Source organism: Microcebus murinus, chromosome 4 (assembly GCF_040939455.1).
Source record: "Microcebus murinus isolate Inina chromosome 4, M.murinus_Inina_mat1.0, whole genome shotgun sequence".
NCBI lineage: Eukaryota > Metazoa > Chordata > Mammalia > Primates > Cheirogaleidae > Microcebus > Microcebus murinus.
Window position 1 is genome coordinate 38,172,888 of NC_134107.1, and position 17,068 is coordinate 38,189,955.

The window sequence follows — 17,068 nt, forward strand, 5'->3', positions numbered from 1 at the left end:
AGAGGTTTCAAGCTGATAAACATGAGACAAATCTGGCTTTATGGTTGTCTTATTAGTTCTACACAGTATTTTTATTTTATTTTTTAAAGATTCAAAAGCATTCCAATATTCTAAATTGAGAGATATATACAAATGTTCAGATTTATAGTTTCTCTTGAAAAAGTGAAAATATCTCTTAAAACTGAAGCTGCATTCTCACTTCTCAAGGGTCAAGTCGAACTGAACAGTCAACGCCTTCTTCCTAATTTTGTCTCCAATTCATTATATGTCTTCTAAAGTTGAGGGTTGGTTATATTTGTTATTCCCATGTGATAGCATGGACTGCCTGCCAAATTCACCCACGTATCCTGTTTAGATCATGAAATTACTAGATATACTTCAGGTGAATTTCCCTCCAGTAATTTGCAGCAAAGACTTTCAGGGTGGTGCCAGAAATAAAGTGGAGAGCAGAAGATTAGAAATACTGAGGAGATGTGAAGGGGAAAAGCACGAAGTCTAAGAAAAGAGAGTGGACTCTGAGCTGCCCATCTGAGCTGGATCTTTATGGACTAGTGATGAGATAAGAAATAATAGATAACTCATAGACATTTCTGGACTGATAGGTACCTAGATTAATTGCTTTTCATCTGAATGCTGTAGATAGGAATGATCATCTACAACTGGCTTTTTTTTTTCTTTCTGATAACATACTTTCAGACCTTCCTAGAATTTATGGAAAGAACACATACATTACATGTAACAAAAAAATAATATTTACATATAAAATGGTTAGTATTAAACTCAGTCATAAATGAATGTGACTTATTATATTTTTAAACTATATAAAATCACAATATAACATTGAGTGGCTTGATAATGATAATTATGATGATGATGAGGAGGAGGAGGATGGGTCTATAATAATGGAGCATGATTTTCCGTTTGGGAGATTGATTAGATTGCCATGATAAAATCTTTATTTCTTGCTTTTTTGACTCATTATATATACTGAACACCTCTTGTTGAAAATGGAGAGAAGAGAGAATGCATTAAGCCATTATTAATATGACTTGGATCATTTTGTCATTTATTTAGCTTATTTCCTGTGCTCCCTGAGCCCTGAAACCCCGAAGACTCAAAGAGAAAGAGGGCCAATATCTTTGAACAACGGACTAGGAGCACAGTAGGGGGCCCTGGACAATCAGAGCTTTGGAAAATGAAGAAACTAATAAACAGAAGACAAAGGGAGAGAAAAAGAAGGGGAAGGAAAACTAACTTACCTTTTTCACTTATAATACCAAGCTGCTGCCTCATGTCTCTGCACAGTATCATTGACCATCTGTTTTCTGGTCAAAGAAATTTTGTGTGCTGCCCCACTTACAGTAATCAAAGCACTAATAAGTAGAATAACAACAACTAACATTTAATAATGAGAGCTCGGTGTGCTAAGCACTTATCTCAGTTCTAATACTAGCCTTAGGAGGCCAATACTTTTATCCCAAATTTATAAATGAGGAAAATGAGAAACAAATAACATATTCAAAATCATGCAGCTGGAAAATGCTTAACCAAGATTTGAATACAGATAATCTGACTCAAAAGCCCATGTAGACCACTACTGTGCAGTAATAGCTCAATTAACCATCCCTTCAGCTGTCTTATAATGAACAAATGACATGTTAGTGAGCTACTTCCATTTCAAGGCCTTGTTTACAGGGTACCCTGTTGATAAGGCCCTATTGAATTTGCCTTATTGAAATTAAACTTTTTCTCCACTGTGGGCCTATAACACATTGCCTTTTGTTGTAAGTATTTATATATATTTTCTACTGAACTTTTTATGTTGAGAAAAAATCCTGGCAGTCATTCTCTCAGTCCCTATCTTTCTGTTTTATGTACTCCCTCTTTATTATATTATATGATTTATTATAATATTTGATTTTATAAAAAGTAAGAGGTTTGGTTATAACATGATAATGAAAAAGTTTACATTGATATTTGCATTTAACAAATTGTTCTCTAATTCAAAATTTTTCAATTACTGACACCTAAAAGTTTGTAAGTTATGTATTGTCACCTTCATTTTCTTAATAAAAAATGTGAAACTCAAAGAATTAGTTTACTTGTCAAGATCATATTGCTATTAAATGCCTTAACTTGATTCAATGTTGGCTCCTCTAATCCTGAATCCAGCGTCCTTTCCAATATCACTTCATCTACTCTCTCCCTGGCTCAGTGTCTATTGCAAAGGAGACCCACAACCATGATCTGATAAATGAATGAATGCATGAGCACATGTCCTAATAAAGGAGAGCACTCATTTGCACATATTTTGTATCGATATGCTAGCTTCCACTTTTTATCCAAGGAATAAAATTACTGGTGCTAAGATTGGACCTTTTTAGGTTGTTGACTAGGAACAAAATGCTAATAAGAACAACATCTGATTTGAACAATGAAGATTAAATTACACTCTCCCTGAAGAGTTTGGAATTAATTTAAAAAGAATTTCCTATGAAAATGGAACAAAAGTATATTTCTTTGATATGTTGATATTTAATCATTTACACCATGTCCAGGCAAATAAGAGCTGTGTTAAAAGAAAAGAGATGCTTTTAATAAATTAAGGGGGAAATCTGAACCAATTTCCCAGAAAAATCATGTGACTTTCACCAGTTACTAATCTGGTTTAAATTAAAATGAAAGACATATCAGTCTTTAGCATGGGAGGCAATTAGTGCTCTGCTGTACACTATGAATGTATACATAGTCATAGGCTTTGGATAAAAATAAAGACCTTTGTGAAATTTTTGAATGCTTTATTTTAAAAAATGCTTTATAAAAAATTATAGTTGCTTAATAAATTATCCTTTTCTTTAGCAATTTATTCACCTACACACAGGAGTTTGGTGACTTATCATGTGAGTAAACCTTCTCTTGGACAGATCTGAAGACAACCAAAAAATAGATTTAATGATTCTAATTACCACTGTCAGTTAGGGTTAGTGAAAATTTTATGAATTTCAAGAATCATGCCAATAGCTGTGAATGATTAAGAGCTTTGTCTCTTCAGGGCAGAGATGTGGTTTCAAATCCTGGTTCAAGCCTTTATCAAGCCAAAAGTAGCTAGGACACAGACACATTACTAGTTACTTCACATGTCTAATCCTCATTCATCTAATCTGTTTAGTAGAACTGGCCTCATAGAGTTGATGGGAGGAGTCAATGAATCCACACAATGGACTTAACCAATGAACCACACAGTGCTTGGCACATCAGAATAATTTAATAAATACTCATTCCTTCTAATATTATTATTGTCCTTAATGTAATTCCAGAGCTTATTTTACTCATGTAAGTCTTTGTTGACTTCTTATTTCTCCTTTCTTATTTCCATTTTATAATCTACCTTTCTGTGGGTGTGTAGAAACTTCTGACAATTACCTCTACTTAACAATCTAATATAAGAAAGCCATTTAGAGGTAAAATAGTGAGTGATAAAATATTACAGAAAGACAATAATAGCAAAGTTTATACCAGAGAAAAGCTAGCTGACTACTTGCTGAGAGGCATCCTAACATGGCTTTTACCTTACCTATGGTGAAAGATGATGTTCAGTTACAGTCTCAGAAATCTGATTTTGGCAGAAGCAAGCAAAAGCTTTTCTGAACATGCAGTCATGGTAACCAAGTTCACAGAATATACTAATAATACAAACAATACTAATAAAATGATTCTTATGTCATGAAAAATAGTACTGCCATGGGGCAGTTACAGTAAATATCTAGGACATACATTTCCAAAACACATATTTTCACACAATACACACACACACACACACACCAGAATACATATTCTAATCCAAAGATTTCTGTCAAACACAGAATCAAGGCAAGGTAAGTTAGTCACATGATTTGGAAAGTTAATAGCATTAGGCTATACTAGATCTATGTACCTATCTCAATTTGGTTTTTATGCAAGGGGAAATTTTGGACTGAAGTAAACTTTTCCATAAAAAATTCTCTAACAAGTATTGCCAATGTTTGCTTCTCTGTTTTATGTTTCCTTGTTTGAACTATTTACCTTCTGAGTGACTATTCTCTGTCTAACACTGATAATTTATTAGCTTAACTGAATTAAATGATAATCAATCAATTGGTTAACAAATAGACTTATTCTTTCTTTTGATAATTGGATTTCAAAAAGGAATTGACTGCTTGGTACATTTTGCATTTATCTGATTTCATCTATTGTAGGTTGGTTTATTGTTAACTGTTAATGGTTTCTAGGTCAATTTGCAATTTTATATATGTAGATATATGTGTGTTCACACACAATTTATAAGCAATGATCATATTAAATCTATATTAAAAGCCTTTTATTAAAAGTATAAGTATGTATATATCAAATGGTTTGTACAGTGGTCTTCTGTTGATTAATTTACTGATGGTTACTGCAATTACAGAGTTATTTTAGAATGTAAATATTTTCTTATAATAAGTGGTGTAAAGGTTTTAGTATGTAAGATCATATAATAAACAATTATATGTAAATGTATTTTATTAGATGCTTAGGATGAAATTAAATAAATTATAGATGTGAACGTGCTTTACAAACTACATGATGAGCTAAAATGTCACACATGGTAATTAATAAATATGATACCATGAATTTGTGTTAAATTTACACACCCCATAAAAGCTCTGGAGTTGCTACCACATTATACTGAAAAGCAGAGTTGGTGGGGCTTCTGAAACTCCATCCTCAAAACTCACCTTCATTATATTTTCCTTTGGCAGCCCACACACTCTTCTCCAGCCCACGATGAGATGAGCACAACTTTTGCAAGCCTGTGAAAGAGAACAAAAGAGCAAGATAAAAATTGCTCAGAAACTCAGTAGACCAGAAAGAGAGTGGAAAATTATCATGAAAAATAAAGAACTTTTCATGTTGACTATAGCTTCTGTATAACTACTTTCTGGTGTAGGTCAGATTAGTTCTGAAGAAGTGTGTAGGAAGGAACAACTTTCAGTAAATGCATTAGAAACTAAGCAGGTGGGCAGGTTCTATTTGCTGTTATGCAAGCTGATTTAGCTGTCATCTTTGAAAGGGCTTAGAATGGGCAGATTTTTCAATTTCATTTTCCTGCGGCGAGTAACAGACTCTCTAATATTCTGCCCACCCAAACTCAAAAGCTGTACCTTTTTTTTTTTTGCTCACTCCCTGTTCTTCTTTATACCCATGTTAAAAATCACCAGAAATCCCTGAACATGACTTGCACTTCCTTACCTCTGCTCAGCTTCTTCTCTGTATCTAGAATATCTTCTTTATCCACAAAGTCAATGGAAAGTCTACTCTTTTATGACTCAGCTCTTAGAAAGGCAAACTTCTTTTATTTATTTGTTTGTTTATTTTGGGGACAGGGTCTCACTCTCACCCAGGCTAGAGTGCAGTGGCGTCATTATACCTCACTGCTAGCTCTAACTCCTGGACTCAAGTGATCCTCCTGCCCCAGCCTTCCAAGTAGCTGGGACTACTGGAACATGTCACCATACCCAGCTAATTTTTCTGTTTTTTGTAGAGATGGGGTCTCTCTCTTGCTCAGGCTGGTCTCTAACTCCTGGCCTCAAGCAATCCTCCTACCTCAGCCTCTCAAAATGCTAGGATTACAGGCGTGAGCCACTGTGCCCAGCCAGAAAGGTAACTTTCTAAGTGATGCCTTCATCAGGAATAATCATTTCTTTTAAAAAAGCATTCCTATAGAAATGTATGCAAACCTTAAAAGATACCTAATAAGATATAGTGGAGATTACATTTCTACCACTTTTGCTATAGGATTCTGGGGAGATAAGATCTCTGACCTCAGAGTTTTTCTTCTGCAAAATATGAACAATAACTATGTTGGTATGTTGTTGTAAAATTGAGAGTTTGTGGGGGCTATTTAGCTTTTGTATATGTGAAGTCCCTGGTATAGATCCTGGTTTATAGCAAGCATTCAGTGAGTGATAGCCATCAACAACTTTTTCTGTTCATAATTACAGTAATTCCTTTATTTGTATGCCTCCTTTATTAGACAATCAGTTTCTTAAAGGTAGATTCCACATGTATAAATTCATTTCTGTATCCTTTTCCCCATTCTCAAGTGTTTGGTACAGTGCCTTATTAAGTACAAGGCAGGATTTTTTTCATTTTAATAAAAGTTTCCTAACTGTATTCAATTAATATATGGTATAGGTAATCCTGCCTTTTAAGTAGCATGATAGCTTAATAAAATTGGTTTTAAATAGTAATAGAAAAAAACAATCATTCTGTAACACATATATTATTTTGTTTCTGAAATTTAAATGTTTTTATAAGGGTATAGGTTTGTTCACTAGATAAATGGATAATGAAGTGGTATCTACTTCACAATTGTAAGATCTGTTTTATGAAAGTGGAGTGTATTTCATACTATGTTGTATGAAATGCCTTTAAATATCAGTGTATGGAACATAAACTGAAAGATACCTTGGGGACCATCTAATCCCATCCCTCTTATATCACAGAGACCCAGTGTGTAAAAGGGGTTTATTAAGATACATGAAGTTTGGAAGTCACAAATATAAAACTAAACTCAGGTGGTTTCATTATTCCTTCTTCCTTAGCACTTCTGTGTCTTTGCAGAAGAATATTTAGAGTTGACAATTGTGCTATTAATATGATGAAACAGTTAAAATAATTTTGGGGAGACAAAGACCAGATATTCAGAATAGCCATACTAATTTTGAACTAAATATCTTTAAGTAAACATAGAAGGTACGCTGAACTCCAAAAGTAGAAAAGATTTTGGTAGACCATGGAGATTACAAAGTTATTTCAAGTGTGAGAAATAATGACTAAAAGTGTAGAAGCAGAATAGACAAAGGATTTGTGAGAGGAAGAAGAGGAAGATGGAGTAGGAGAAGCTTGTTTACAGAACTCTGGACAAACAAATGCAGAAAATGGCATAACCATAAGAAAGATGCAAAACACATAGCACAATTCAATAGTGATGGCCAACAAAACTGAATCATCTTGTCTTTTCCACTAAATTATTAACTGCATCTGAAAGACACTGAAAAAGAGGTTCTATGTATGAAAATTGAGTTCTAGGAAGACTACACTTACATTTACTGATGTGTAGAACCTTATAGAAAAATCATAGTATAAAGCCCCATAGATCATCCAGGAATCTTTACAGGTAGGCAGAAGCTCTGGTAAAGGTTGTAGCATTGAAAGTAGAATATAGGGGTAACATTACAAAAGAAGCATCAGAATTACACAATTGGCTAAAGAGAGACAAAGATAGGAGGAGATCATAGTTTATCTCAATATTTCATGCTCCAGAGACCTGACACATGTTTTCCATTGCCAAAGTTAGGGATGCGGAGAGAAAAGGTCAGGCTAGTATGAGATATGATGGCCAAGTTTCAGACATACTAAATGTGGGTTAAGTTTGGACCAAATTTAGTACATGTGTTCAGATACTTGAGAGAGAGGTGTGGCTAGAAGACATAGATTGGGATGTTATGCAAAGGTTGGGGCTGAGCCTTATAAGGAGTAAGCTTTTGAAAGAGAAGAATAGGAAGAAATAAGTGCAGCGGGTCAAGATAGATTCTTAGCTTGTACCCGCAGCTAGGTGGCAGGAAAAAAAAAGGAATCCCATGAAGAAGTGAAAAGCCATAAACGAATTATTTGGAAAAAAATATTTTCAGTTCTATAATGAGAGAACTCTAGGTCCTAAATGTGTTTGGGAGCTTGTCCACTATGTATATGTATATCAATTTCAAAATACTAGCTTCTGTGTTATGATGTATATCTGGTGAAATGATTCAAATCTCGTATGAAAAATTATAGCAAGTTTAATAAAGAACTTTGAAAGAACGAGTTACCTAAGACTAGTCCATCTTCAGAAACACAAAAGGAAATTAAAATATTTCAATATTTCATTGAAATATTTAATTGATTTTGAAGTAACAGTCTTTCTAGACTACATATTGAACACAATTATCAGATTTTCTATTCCCGTGAAACCCCTCTTTTATCAGGATTTATTAGTTAGGCAAAAATAAGATCTGAAGTCTACCTCAGTGGAAAAATCTATTATAATCTGCTTAAAATTCCCTAAGTAACAATAAATCTGGGTGTCATTATCATCAGAGGAGCTACATATAATCTTGAATGAGGTTTGGGAAGGAAGGCCAGCCAGGGACGGAAGTTGTTTCAATGAAAAGCAGAGACTTTTCAACATTGCTTGCAACTACTCACCCACTTGCTGATTAATGATCTCTAAATTAGACTGAGTCACAGGCTATTGATGATGAACCACAACTTAAACTTCATTTTTTTTTTATTAGGACCAAAGTTGTTAGTGTGGAATATTGGTTTTTTTGTTTTGTTTTGTTTTGTTTTGCTTTTCAGGGAGCTAATGAGTCAGTTCAGAATAAAAGTGAGTCATGGCCAACTAAATGGATAACCTGGGGGGAATTCAGTTTTTCTTAATTTCTGTCTCTATAAAATAAAGGAATTGAACTGGATGATCTAAGGACTCTTCTCTCTTAAAAAAAATTAAATAATTTGCAAGTCATTTAATTGGGATGATGCTATGTTTCCTATCAAATCTTCTACAACCTGACTTTTCACAGAATTGTAATATGGATATAGTGATGAGTATGGGATATGGGTAAAACATTAAATGTAAGTGTTATATTTAAGTGAAATGGATTTTCTAAAAAAGTAAATTTGTTGGAGGTTTAAAGACAAATATACATATATTCCATGTAGAAAAATAAGTATAAAACATTATGAAACATAAGAAGGTAAAAGTTCTGTTTCTAAGGCAGGAAAGCTTTTAGGAAAGAGGGAGAGAAGACAAACTGGTTTGTAGAGCTCAAAAATAGTGGTGTGTGCATGCATGTGTATGTGTATGTATTGTGTGTGTGCAACTGCTATATAGAATTTTGAATACTGCACATAGATAATAGGTTTTTGAAGCACTCATAAAAAAAAAGATCCAAATGTGAGTACTTTTTGTTCCTGTTCGGTTGGTCGGAAAACACAGCAACTCAGCAACTCTAGGTTCAATAATTACCCAAATGGCAGCACAAGTCAGATCACATCCTCAGGTGTCAGAAGGAGGTAGCCATAGGATTTCACTTTTATGGGGCCAAAAAAAGTGTATTTCTGAGCATATTATATGACTATAATCCTATAAAATTAGAAATTAATTATAAAAGTTTAAAAAATCCAATGATAACAGTTGAATAAAAGAGGACATCAAAGCACAATTAGATTGTCATCATTCTTTGCCATATATAAGGAGATTGTTCTGGAGAGTGTGAAATCTTACTAACAATTAAAAAGTGCAAAGTAAAATAAAATGCCATTTATCTAGCTATCAGATTGCCAAAATTTCTAAAACACTGATAATAGCCAAGGTTCAATTTGTAATACTAATAACTCTTTACTGCTTTTAACCATGAACATGCTTATGAAAGATGAAGGCTTATCTGTATACTGGGGCTAGAAATGAGAAGAGAAGGAAAAAGTCTACCTCACTCTTACTTGGGAGAAAAAATGAAACAGTATGTCATATAAGGTATTCAAGAGTCTTTGCAACTAGAGCTGTATAAGCATCTTTTGCCTGAACTTATCGTTTCTCTCTCTCTTCCTCTTTCTCTCATCTCTTACCTACCCCAGCATAACATGATATGCTTACAGAATGATAGAGCTGGAAAAGAGATATTAGATCCTCTAGGCTAGTTTTGGAATTGTAATCTCTGGAACACTTGGATTCTGTGCTGCTAGAGCAAGGAAACCTAGGAAAATGGAAGGGTGTTCAGTGAGTGGCCAATAAGGCTACTGTAACTCTTATTTAAATAAAAATAATTCACTTTCATTTATCATACAATGTAGATGCTGCTACTTTAAAAAAACATTTAAACCACTGATTAGTCCATTTTTTTTTTCTCATTTAATAGGTGAAGAAACTAGAAGCCTCCAAAGCTTAACTACTTAGCCAAAGCTACCAAGGCAATGTCAGAGTTAGGACAAAAATCTAAGTATCTGGATTTTTAATTCCAAAACTAATGGCAGTGGGAACAACTGTATTTCTGGATTTTTCATGGGGTTTCTATAGCATACAAAACACATTATGAAGAAGCAATTAAGAAAGTAAAGAGGTAACCAGGCAACAGTAGTGCCATTATCCTAACAATAACAGTGAGAGATAATATGCAGGGATGGGTTCCTTTTACTTTAACTGAGTTGTTGAATATATAAGAGAAGATAGGTTGAGCATCTGCTGGGAATTAGCATAGAGTTTTTTTATACACCTGTTTGGCAGAAGCATGTCTGTAATAGAAGTTCCTAGCAGTTTGTTCATACATGACTGCCAAAATTGGAACAAGAAATACACAGTGGCTATATCATAAAAAGAGGGAGAATCTTATTTGTGATCTGGCTCTAAGGAAAAAAAAATAAGGTGAGGTTTGAACAGGAAATTCTATGGGTAAAACTATATGGAATGTGGTGTACCTTGGACACTCCCTCTGCTCTGGTATTTAGTTTCCCCATCTAAGCGAGGAGAAGGGGATTGATCTCTGAAATAATTTTCAATGCTTACATACTAGGTTATGTCAGTTAGGGTGCACTGCTTTTGTTTGTATTTTTGTTTGTTTTAACAATTGTTAAGAGAAAGAGAGAGCCAAAATGATATGAAAAAAAAAACAAACCAGCAACTGCCTTAGAGATGTCGTATCAAGTCTTTGTGTTATTATTTTTAAAAATACCATCTCGATATGATTGTAACATAAATGTAAGTATTATTAAAACTATGCTTTGAAATAGCATAGGAGAGTGTAAAACAACTTCTTTTTTAATATGAAGGGTGTGTGTGTGTGTGTGTGTGTGTGTGTGTGTGTATGAACCTCACACTTCCTCAATACCCATACCTGGGCAGTTAAACCATACCTGGGAAAAAAAAAAAAACAAAAAACATGTGAACATATAGACTCGTCTCCCTTGAATTTATCATAACAACATCTAGTGAGGCCTTACAACTGCCCAGCAGTCAAAATATATTTCCTGGGCCCACTTATTCTCCCACTCTCCTACAGAATATTTCATATTTTATCCCCTCACTTGAAACTCTGCCTTCCAACACCTCCTCCCCAAATCTCACTCTCAGCCGATGATTATGCTTCCTATTTCACTGAGAAGATTGAAGCAATAAGAAGAAAATTTCCACAGTTCCTGCCCACTTATTGGCATCTGTACCTAACATATTCTGCTTTCCTGATTGATAGTCTAGATGAACTGTATTCCCAACTAAGGCAATCTCTTCCACATATGCAGTAATTTTCATTCCTCTAAACTTGCAGTCCCCAACCCCCAGGCCATAGACTGGTACCTGCCCCTGGCCTGTTAGGAACCCAGCCTGACAGTAAGAGGTGAGTGGTGGGTGAGTGAATGCAGCTTTATCTGTATGTACAGCTGTTCCCCATCACTGGCCTCACTGCCTGAGCTCTGCCTCCTATCAGATCAGCGGCAACATTGGAGTCTCAAAGGAACACAAACCCTACTGTAAACCGCACATGCGAGGGATCTAGGTTGCGTGCTCCTTACGAGAATCTAATGCCTGATGATCTGAGGTGGAGCTGAGGCGGTGATGCTAGCACTGAGGAGCGGCTGCAAATACAGATTATCATTAGCAGAGAGATTTGACTGCACAATAGATGCAATGCTCTTGAATCATCCACCCCTGGGTCTGTGGAAAAAGTTTCTTCTATGAAACTGGTTCCTGGTGCCAAAAAGGTTGGGAGCCACTGGTCTAACCCACTTCAGAAATTGTGCCTAATAATTCCCCATGCTGTCTCCTAACAGAATCAAATCTGGCTTCCACCTCCTCTAGTTGATAATTCTAATCATGATACAAGCATTCTGTTTTAATCCCTTAAAAATAGAAGTTTTTAAAAAAGGCAACTTCTATTGACTCCAATTCTCCTGGTGGCTTTTTTTCAGTTTATTTGTTCTCTTTTTTCCACTATTCCACAAAAGTAGAGAAAGTTAGAGTCAATATTCACTTTTTCTAATTTCTTAAATCTTCTACAATAATTTTTATTTATATATTTTTTTCCATCACTCCAGTAAGTTGCCAATGACCTGTTCATTGCCAAAGTCAATGGTGAATTCTTAGCCTTCAATTAATTTGATATATCAGGCATTTGATGTTGTTAACCACACCTTCCTCCTTGATACACTACCCTCTCTTAGCCTCCAGGGTACCACACCATTCTGGCTCTTCTCCAACCTCACTAACTGCTTCCTCTTTGTCTTTTGGCATTCCTCTCAATTTCTTAAACTTTTAAATTTGGAAACCCCTAGGACTCAATCCTTGGGCTCTCTTCTTCTTTATCTTTGTTCCTTTTGCTTGATAATTTCATTCTGTCTCATGGTTTTATATATCATCTTTAGGCTGATACCTCCTAAATGTACATCTCCAGTCCTGATATCTCTAAGTCCAGGTATTTATGGCTCACATCTGTCTCCACATTTACACTTGGTCTGAAAGAATCATGTCCAAACTCAACATTTCCAAATGAATCTTCTGATATTGTCTCCCAGACCAAATGTATCCACAGTTTTCTCATCTCTATTGATGGGGAAAACCTTGGAACCAAAAATCTTGACTCCTTTATCTCATAACCCACATTCAGTCCACTTTCAAATGTGTCCAGAATCTAACCATGACTTCTCACTGTCTCCACTGCTACCACCTATTGTATAGCTCCTAATCAGTCTCTGTACTGTCACCATTGCCCAACATAATGGTTGGTTTGGGTTTAGAAATGGGTAGACATGAGCCAGATGATGTTAAAATGAAATCCAGCTAATGATTCCTTTGCTTAAAATTTTTCATTGAATGAACTCCCACTTCACTCGGAGTAAAAAGTCAATTCCTTACAATCATTGTATGAAAATGAATCTTACAAAGGCCCGAGGGTGAGTAGGTCTTGGATTCAGAATGAGGAGAGGAAATTGGGCAAGCTCATTTGTCCTCTCCTTTAGCTTTCATCAATTACACAGCCAACAGTTTAAATATTGTCCCTTCGTCTCTAGTGTTCTATTTCTCAATTGTATCCTCAAAATGCAGACAGGGAAGAGAGAGTTATTATTTACTGATTTTTAAATCCCAACATGTTCAAGGATTGATAATACTAGTTTCTAAACTCTCCATTTTGCAGGTACAGTTGCAGGTAGGAGGATGTAATGGAAAGAATGTGATTCCAGTGTCAGAAGGTCTTGGCTTTAGTGTCAGATTTGTTACTTATTATGTCACCCTGAGTCTAGTTCTCTTTCAACCACCTTTCTCTGATCTGCACAGTGACATGAATAATGATTCCCTTGTTGCATTGTTGTGGTGTTAAAAGAAATGATATAGGGGGAGTATATAGCAGGAAACTTAGTGCAAATGTATACTCAGAAATAATTACTGTCTTCCTCTTTGTGGCAACAATCTACTGATCGAATGATTGAAATCAGGGAAAACATGTTTACAGGCTATAAAAAGTTGAATGGTAGAAACAGCATTTTGGAGGAAATTACTAGTCTTTTATTTTGAAGGGAAAACAAAATAAATTATCTTCTTGCAAAATTGAGGTAGACTAGTGACAAAAAAAGCCACCAGTAAATCTGTCAAAAATCTCTACAATAGCTGATGTGGGTGGATTAAAAGGACCCTTGATTCATCCAGCCCACTGCCTGTGTTCTGCATAATTACAAGCACGTATGGCTTCTGCAAGGATGTTGTTGATCCTTGCAGGACAAGCCCACAAGTGTTTGTCTGTGTTAGAAGAGTGACACTCACTGGTTATTTCTGATATTGACAGAAATTCTCATTACTGAAAAATGTCTTCTTATAAAGCAGAATTTAAAATGATCCTCACAGATATCAGCAAGGCAAAAAAAAAAATTAAAGAAAGAAACAATACTAGAGGAGTGAAGAGTAATTCACACACAGACACATGTAGAATGGTTGATGCAACTTGGGATGTTTGACCAGGAGAAGAAAGAACAATGAAGTTCATGATTACTATCTTTAAGGTATAGGAAGTAATCTAACAAACTAACTCCTAAAGCATGCCTTATAAATATTTGGATCAACATAACTTTTAGAGTTATCCAACAAGGAATGAGCTACCTTGGGTGTAGCTATCTCTAGAGGTACTCAAGTATATTTTGAAAAACCATTAATTAGGGTATACTAGAGATGATGCAGGTATAGCATTCAGAATTCAAGATGATCTCTAGAACTCGTCCAGAGTGAAGTCTTTGCTCAAAGGCTCAAAGCAAACCCACATTTATGTGGCTCAAGCTAATAATATTTCTCATCATAAAAGCTGGCTCTTCCACTGATATGTAAATTATGAAAACCTTTTTTAGTTGTTAAGGCCTTATTGGTTTTGAAAATGTAAATATTTTTCAAATCAGTGTCTGCTATCATTCATCACTGATGATTACTCGCTGCAGTGAGATATAATAGAAGCAGCTACAATTTCTCCCCTATGGGATGATTTTCTGTCATTCAGCACAAAATATTAAGAATGACTGATCATCTTCTTTTCCAGCCCCTGACCTCAGTAAAAACTTCATGTCTCTTGGTAAAACTAATCTCAGATTTAAGGAGGAAATCAATTTATGTGAATAACTGGTAGGACTCTACCCTGAGATCATATTAACTTTTTATTTCCCTCTTATACTAGTAAAAGAGAGACATAATTTGAGTGGAAATGACTTAAATATGTTGCGTAATATTAGTAAACCCCCAGAGCATTAAAGAAAGAGTTAATCTAGGGCCGGGAGAAGCATCTCATGTAGACATTGTTTTCATTTCGTATTTTAGAGATGTTGAAATTCAGGGACTCATCAAGAAGCTGCTAACTTGCCCAAGGCAGTAGAATTTTAATAAACTCATTCATGTAATGATAGGTTGTTTTCCTTAGCTACCAAGAACATTTTTATATATAAATCAGTGCACATAAGTTCAGTTGCCAACATAAGACAAAACACAACCCTGCTACCCACTGTCAATATATTACAGAGAATATTAAACCAATTCATTTTCATCTTTATTTTTTTAAAAAGAAACACATACTTGGGCAATAAACAAGTGGCAGCAACTATATCTAAGTAGACAATTTCAACCATCCCCTTCTCCCCTTAGCACTGGAGTGTGCTTATCACAAGAGAATTTCCAGGCTCACGAATGAAAACAGAACCATCTAGAGAGTCACCTCTGTAATTTGAGGGGAGGAGTAGAGACAGTGCCATGAAGAACATAGAAGGTGATTACATGGGTAGGGATGGAGCATGAGAGGAATTTGGCTCAAAGGGTTTATTAGGCTCTTTTCTCAGATTTATTTTCAAATAATAGCATCTGTAAGAATCAAACCCAGAGATATATTAAAAGGCATATTTAAACATTTTAATCTATCTGGTAACTGATGGAGATATGAGGTGCTTTATTTTACATCTGGACTTTTTATAGAAATACATAATTTTTTAATGAATTTTTAAAGAATTATCAATGTTATTTTGCCTATGTGTCATATATTTAAATATTTTATTTAAATATTTTATTCAATGCCTTTTTTGAGGCTTACTACTATCTGTTAATCTCTTGACTCAAGTGATTTTGGTTGTTGCCAAGGGCAAAACAAACACCTTATTGTAAGGGGCTTGTAAAATAATGTGTGAGAGAAATAACAGAAGGAAAATGTCGTTGCCTCAGTTATATTTGTCTCTTCAAGGCATGCCAAAAAATGAAAGCATAAATTTTTTCAAAGTTTTAATGGAGAATGATAAATCAAACAATAGTAAGTCTCAGGCAATTCTTCTGAGTGAGGGGCAAAGGCTAATGTAGGTGGGGCAATCAGAGAGAACACAGTCTGAATCTCCTTTCTAGTCAATTCTGTTGCATGACCCTCCCAAAGTTGCTTAATCCTACTGAGGCATGGTTTCCTCACTTGGAGAGTAGTCATAATAGTTACAATAATAATAGCAATTACAATAATAATAGCAATCATCATGCCTGAAATAGTGCTATTGTTTGATCTAGCCATTCCAGAATGTATACATATTTCAAAACAACCTATTGTATATCATAAATATACACAATTTTGATTCATTAATTAGAAAATTAATTAAAATAAAGTAAATAATATAAAATAGTGCTACTTGAAGATCCAGTGATATGTTATATAGAGCACCAGCACAGAGTGTGGTACAGATAAACACTAAATACACAGGGGCTCCAGGGTACTCAATGGCTCCCTATCATTCTTGTAAAATTCCCTACTCTAGTTTGCCTGTCATTATAAATGCTGCACAGATAAATCTCTACTGATGTCACTTTTTATGAGGAGATAAAATGTGAAGAAAGTAAAAATTTGATTTTAAAAAGTTGAGAAGTAATTAGGCTAGGCTACCTTGGATTGGAATTGATAGAGAAGAGAGAAGAGAATAAATTTGGGGATACTTCTCCTGAATCACTTGAGGTGTTTTGGGCTACAAGTAATATAACATTTTATTAAATATGACTCAAATGAGAGTTTAGTAAGTTATCTCAATTTCTAATAATTCCAGATGTAGGTGGTTTTAAAATTGATCCAGTAGTTCGGCTTTGTGATCTGTGACTCAGGCTCTTTGTTTTTCACCTATGTCATTATCTGTGGCGGTAAATGTCTTCCCTCATGATTAAAAGCAATTACAAGCATTATATGCACAGATAATGGTGTCCAAAAGAAAGAAGGGGAAAATAACACATTCATCTATATTTTTGAAGAAGAGAAATATTTCCTAGAAGCCACAAATGTTCCTTCAGGTCACAAGGGCCAACACAGGGTCACATGCCCCTCCCTAAAGGAATCACAACAAAAGGGCAGGGGATTATCATTCACTCTAAAAGCAATCATCCTTCATATCTAGGATGCTGGGAGAGAGCCCTACTTTCCCTGGGCACTTTGCCTCCTCATACCTGAAGAAAAGTCTTGTGAGCAAATAAGAAAGAGGG

General features: G+C 35.0%; 1 protein-coding gene across 1 annotated transcript in view; it reads right to left on the minus strand.

The window, feature by feature from the left end:
• ANO3 (anoctamin 3) overlaps window positions 1–17,068 on the minus strand; it is a 368,098-nt gene that overhangs the window by 258,737 nt on the left and 92,293 nt on the right. The window contains exon 2 of the mRNA XM_012744641.3: window positions 4,755–4,829. Within this exon, the coding sequence (XP_012600095.1) occupies window positions 4,755–4,829 (75 nt within the window). The remainder of the gene's footprint in view (window positions 1–4,754; window positions 4,830–17,068) is intronic.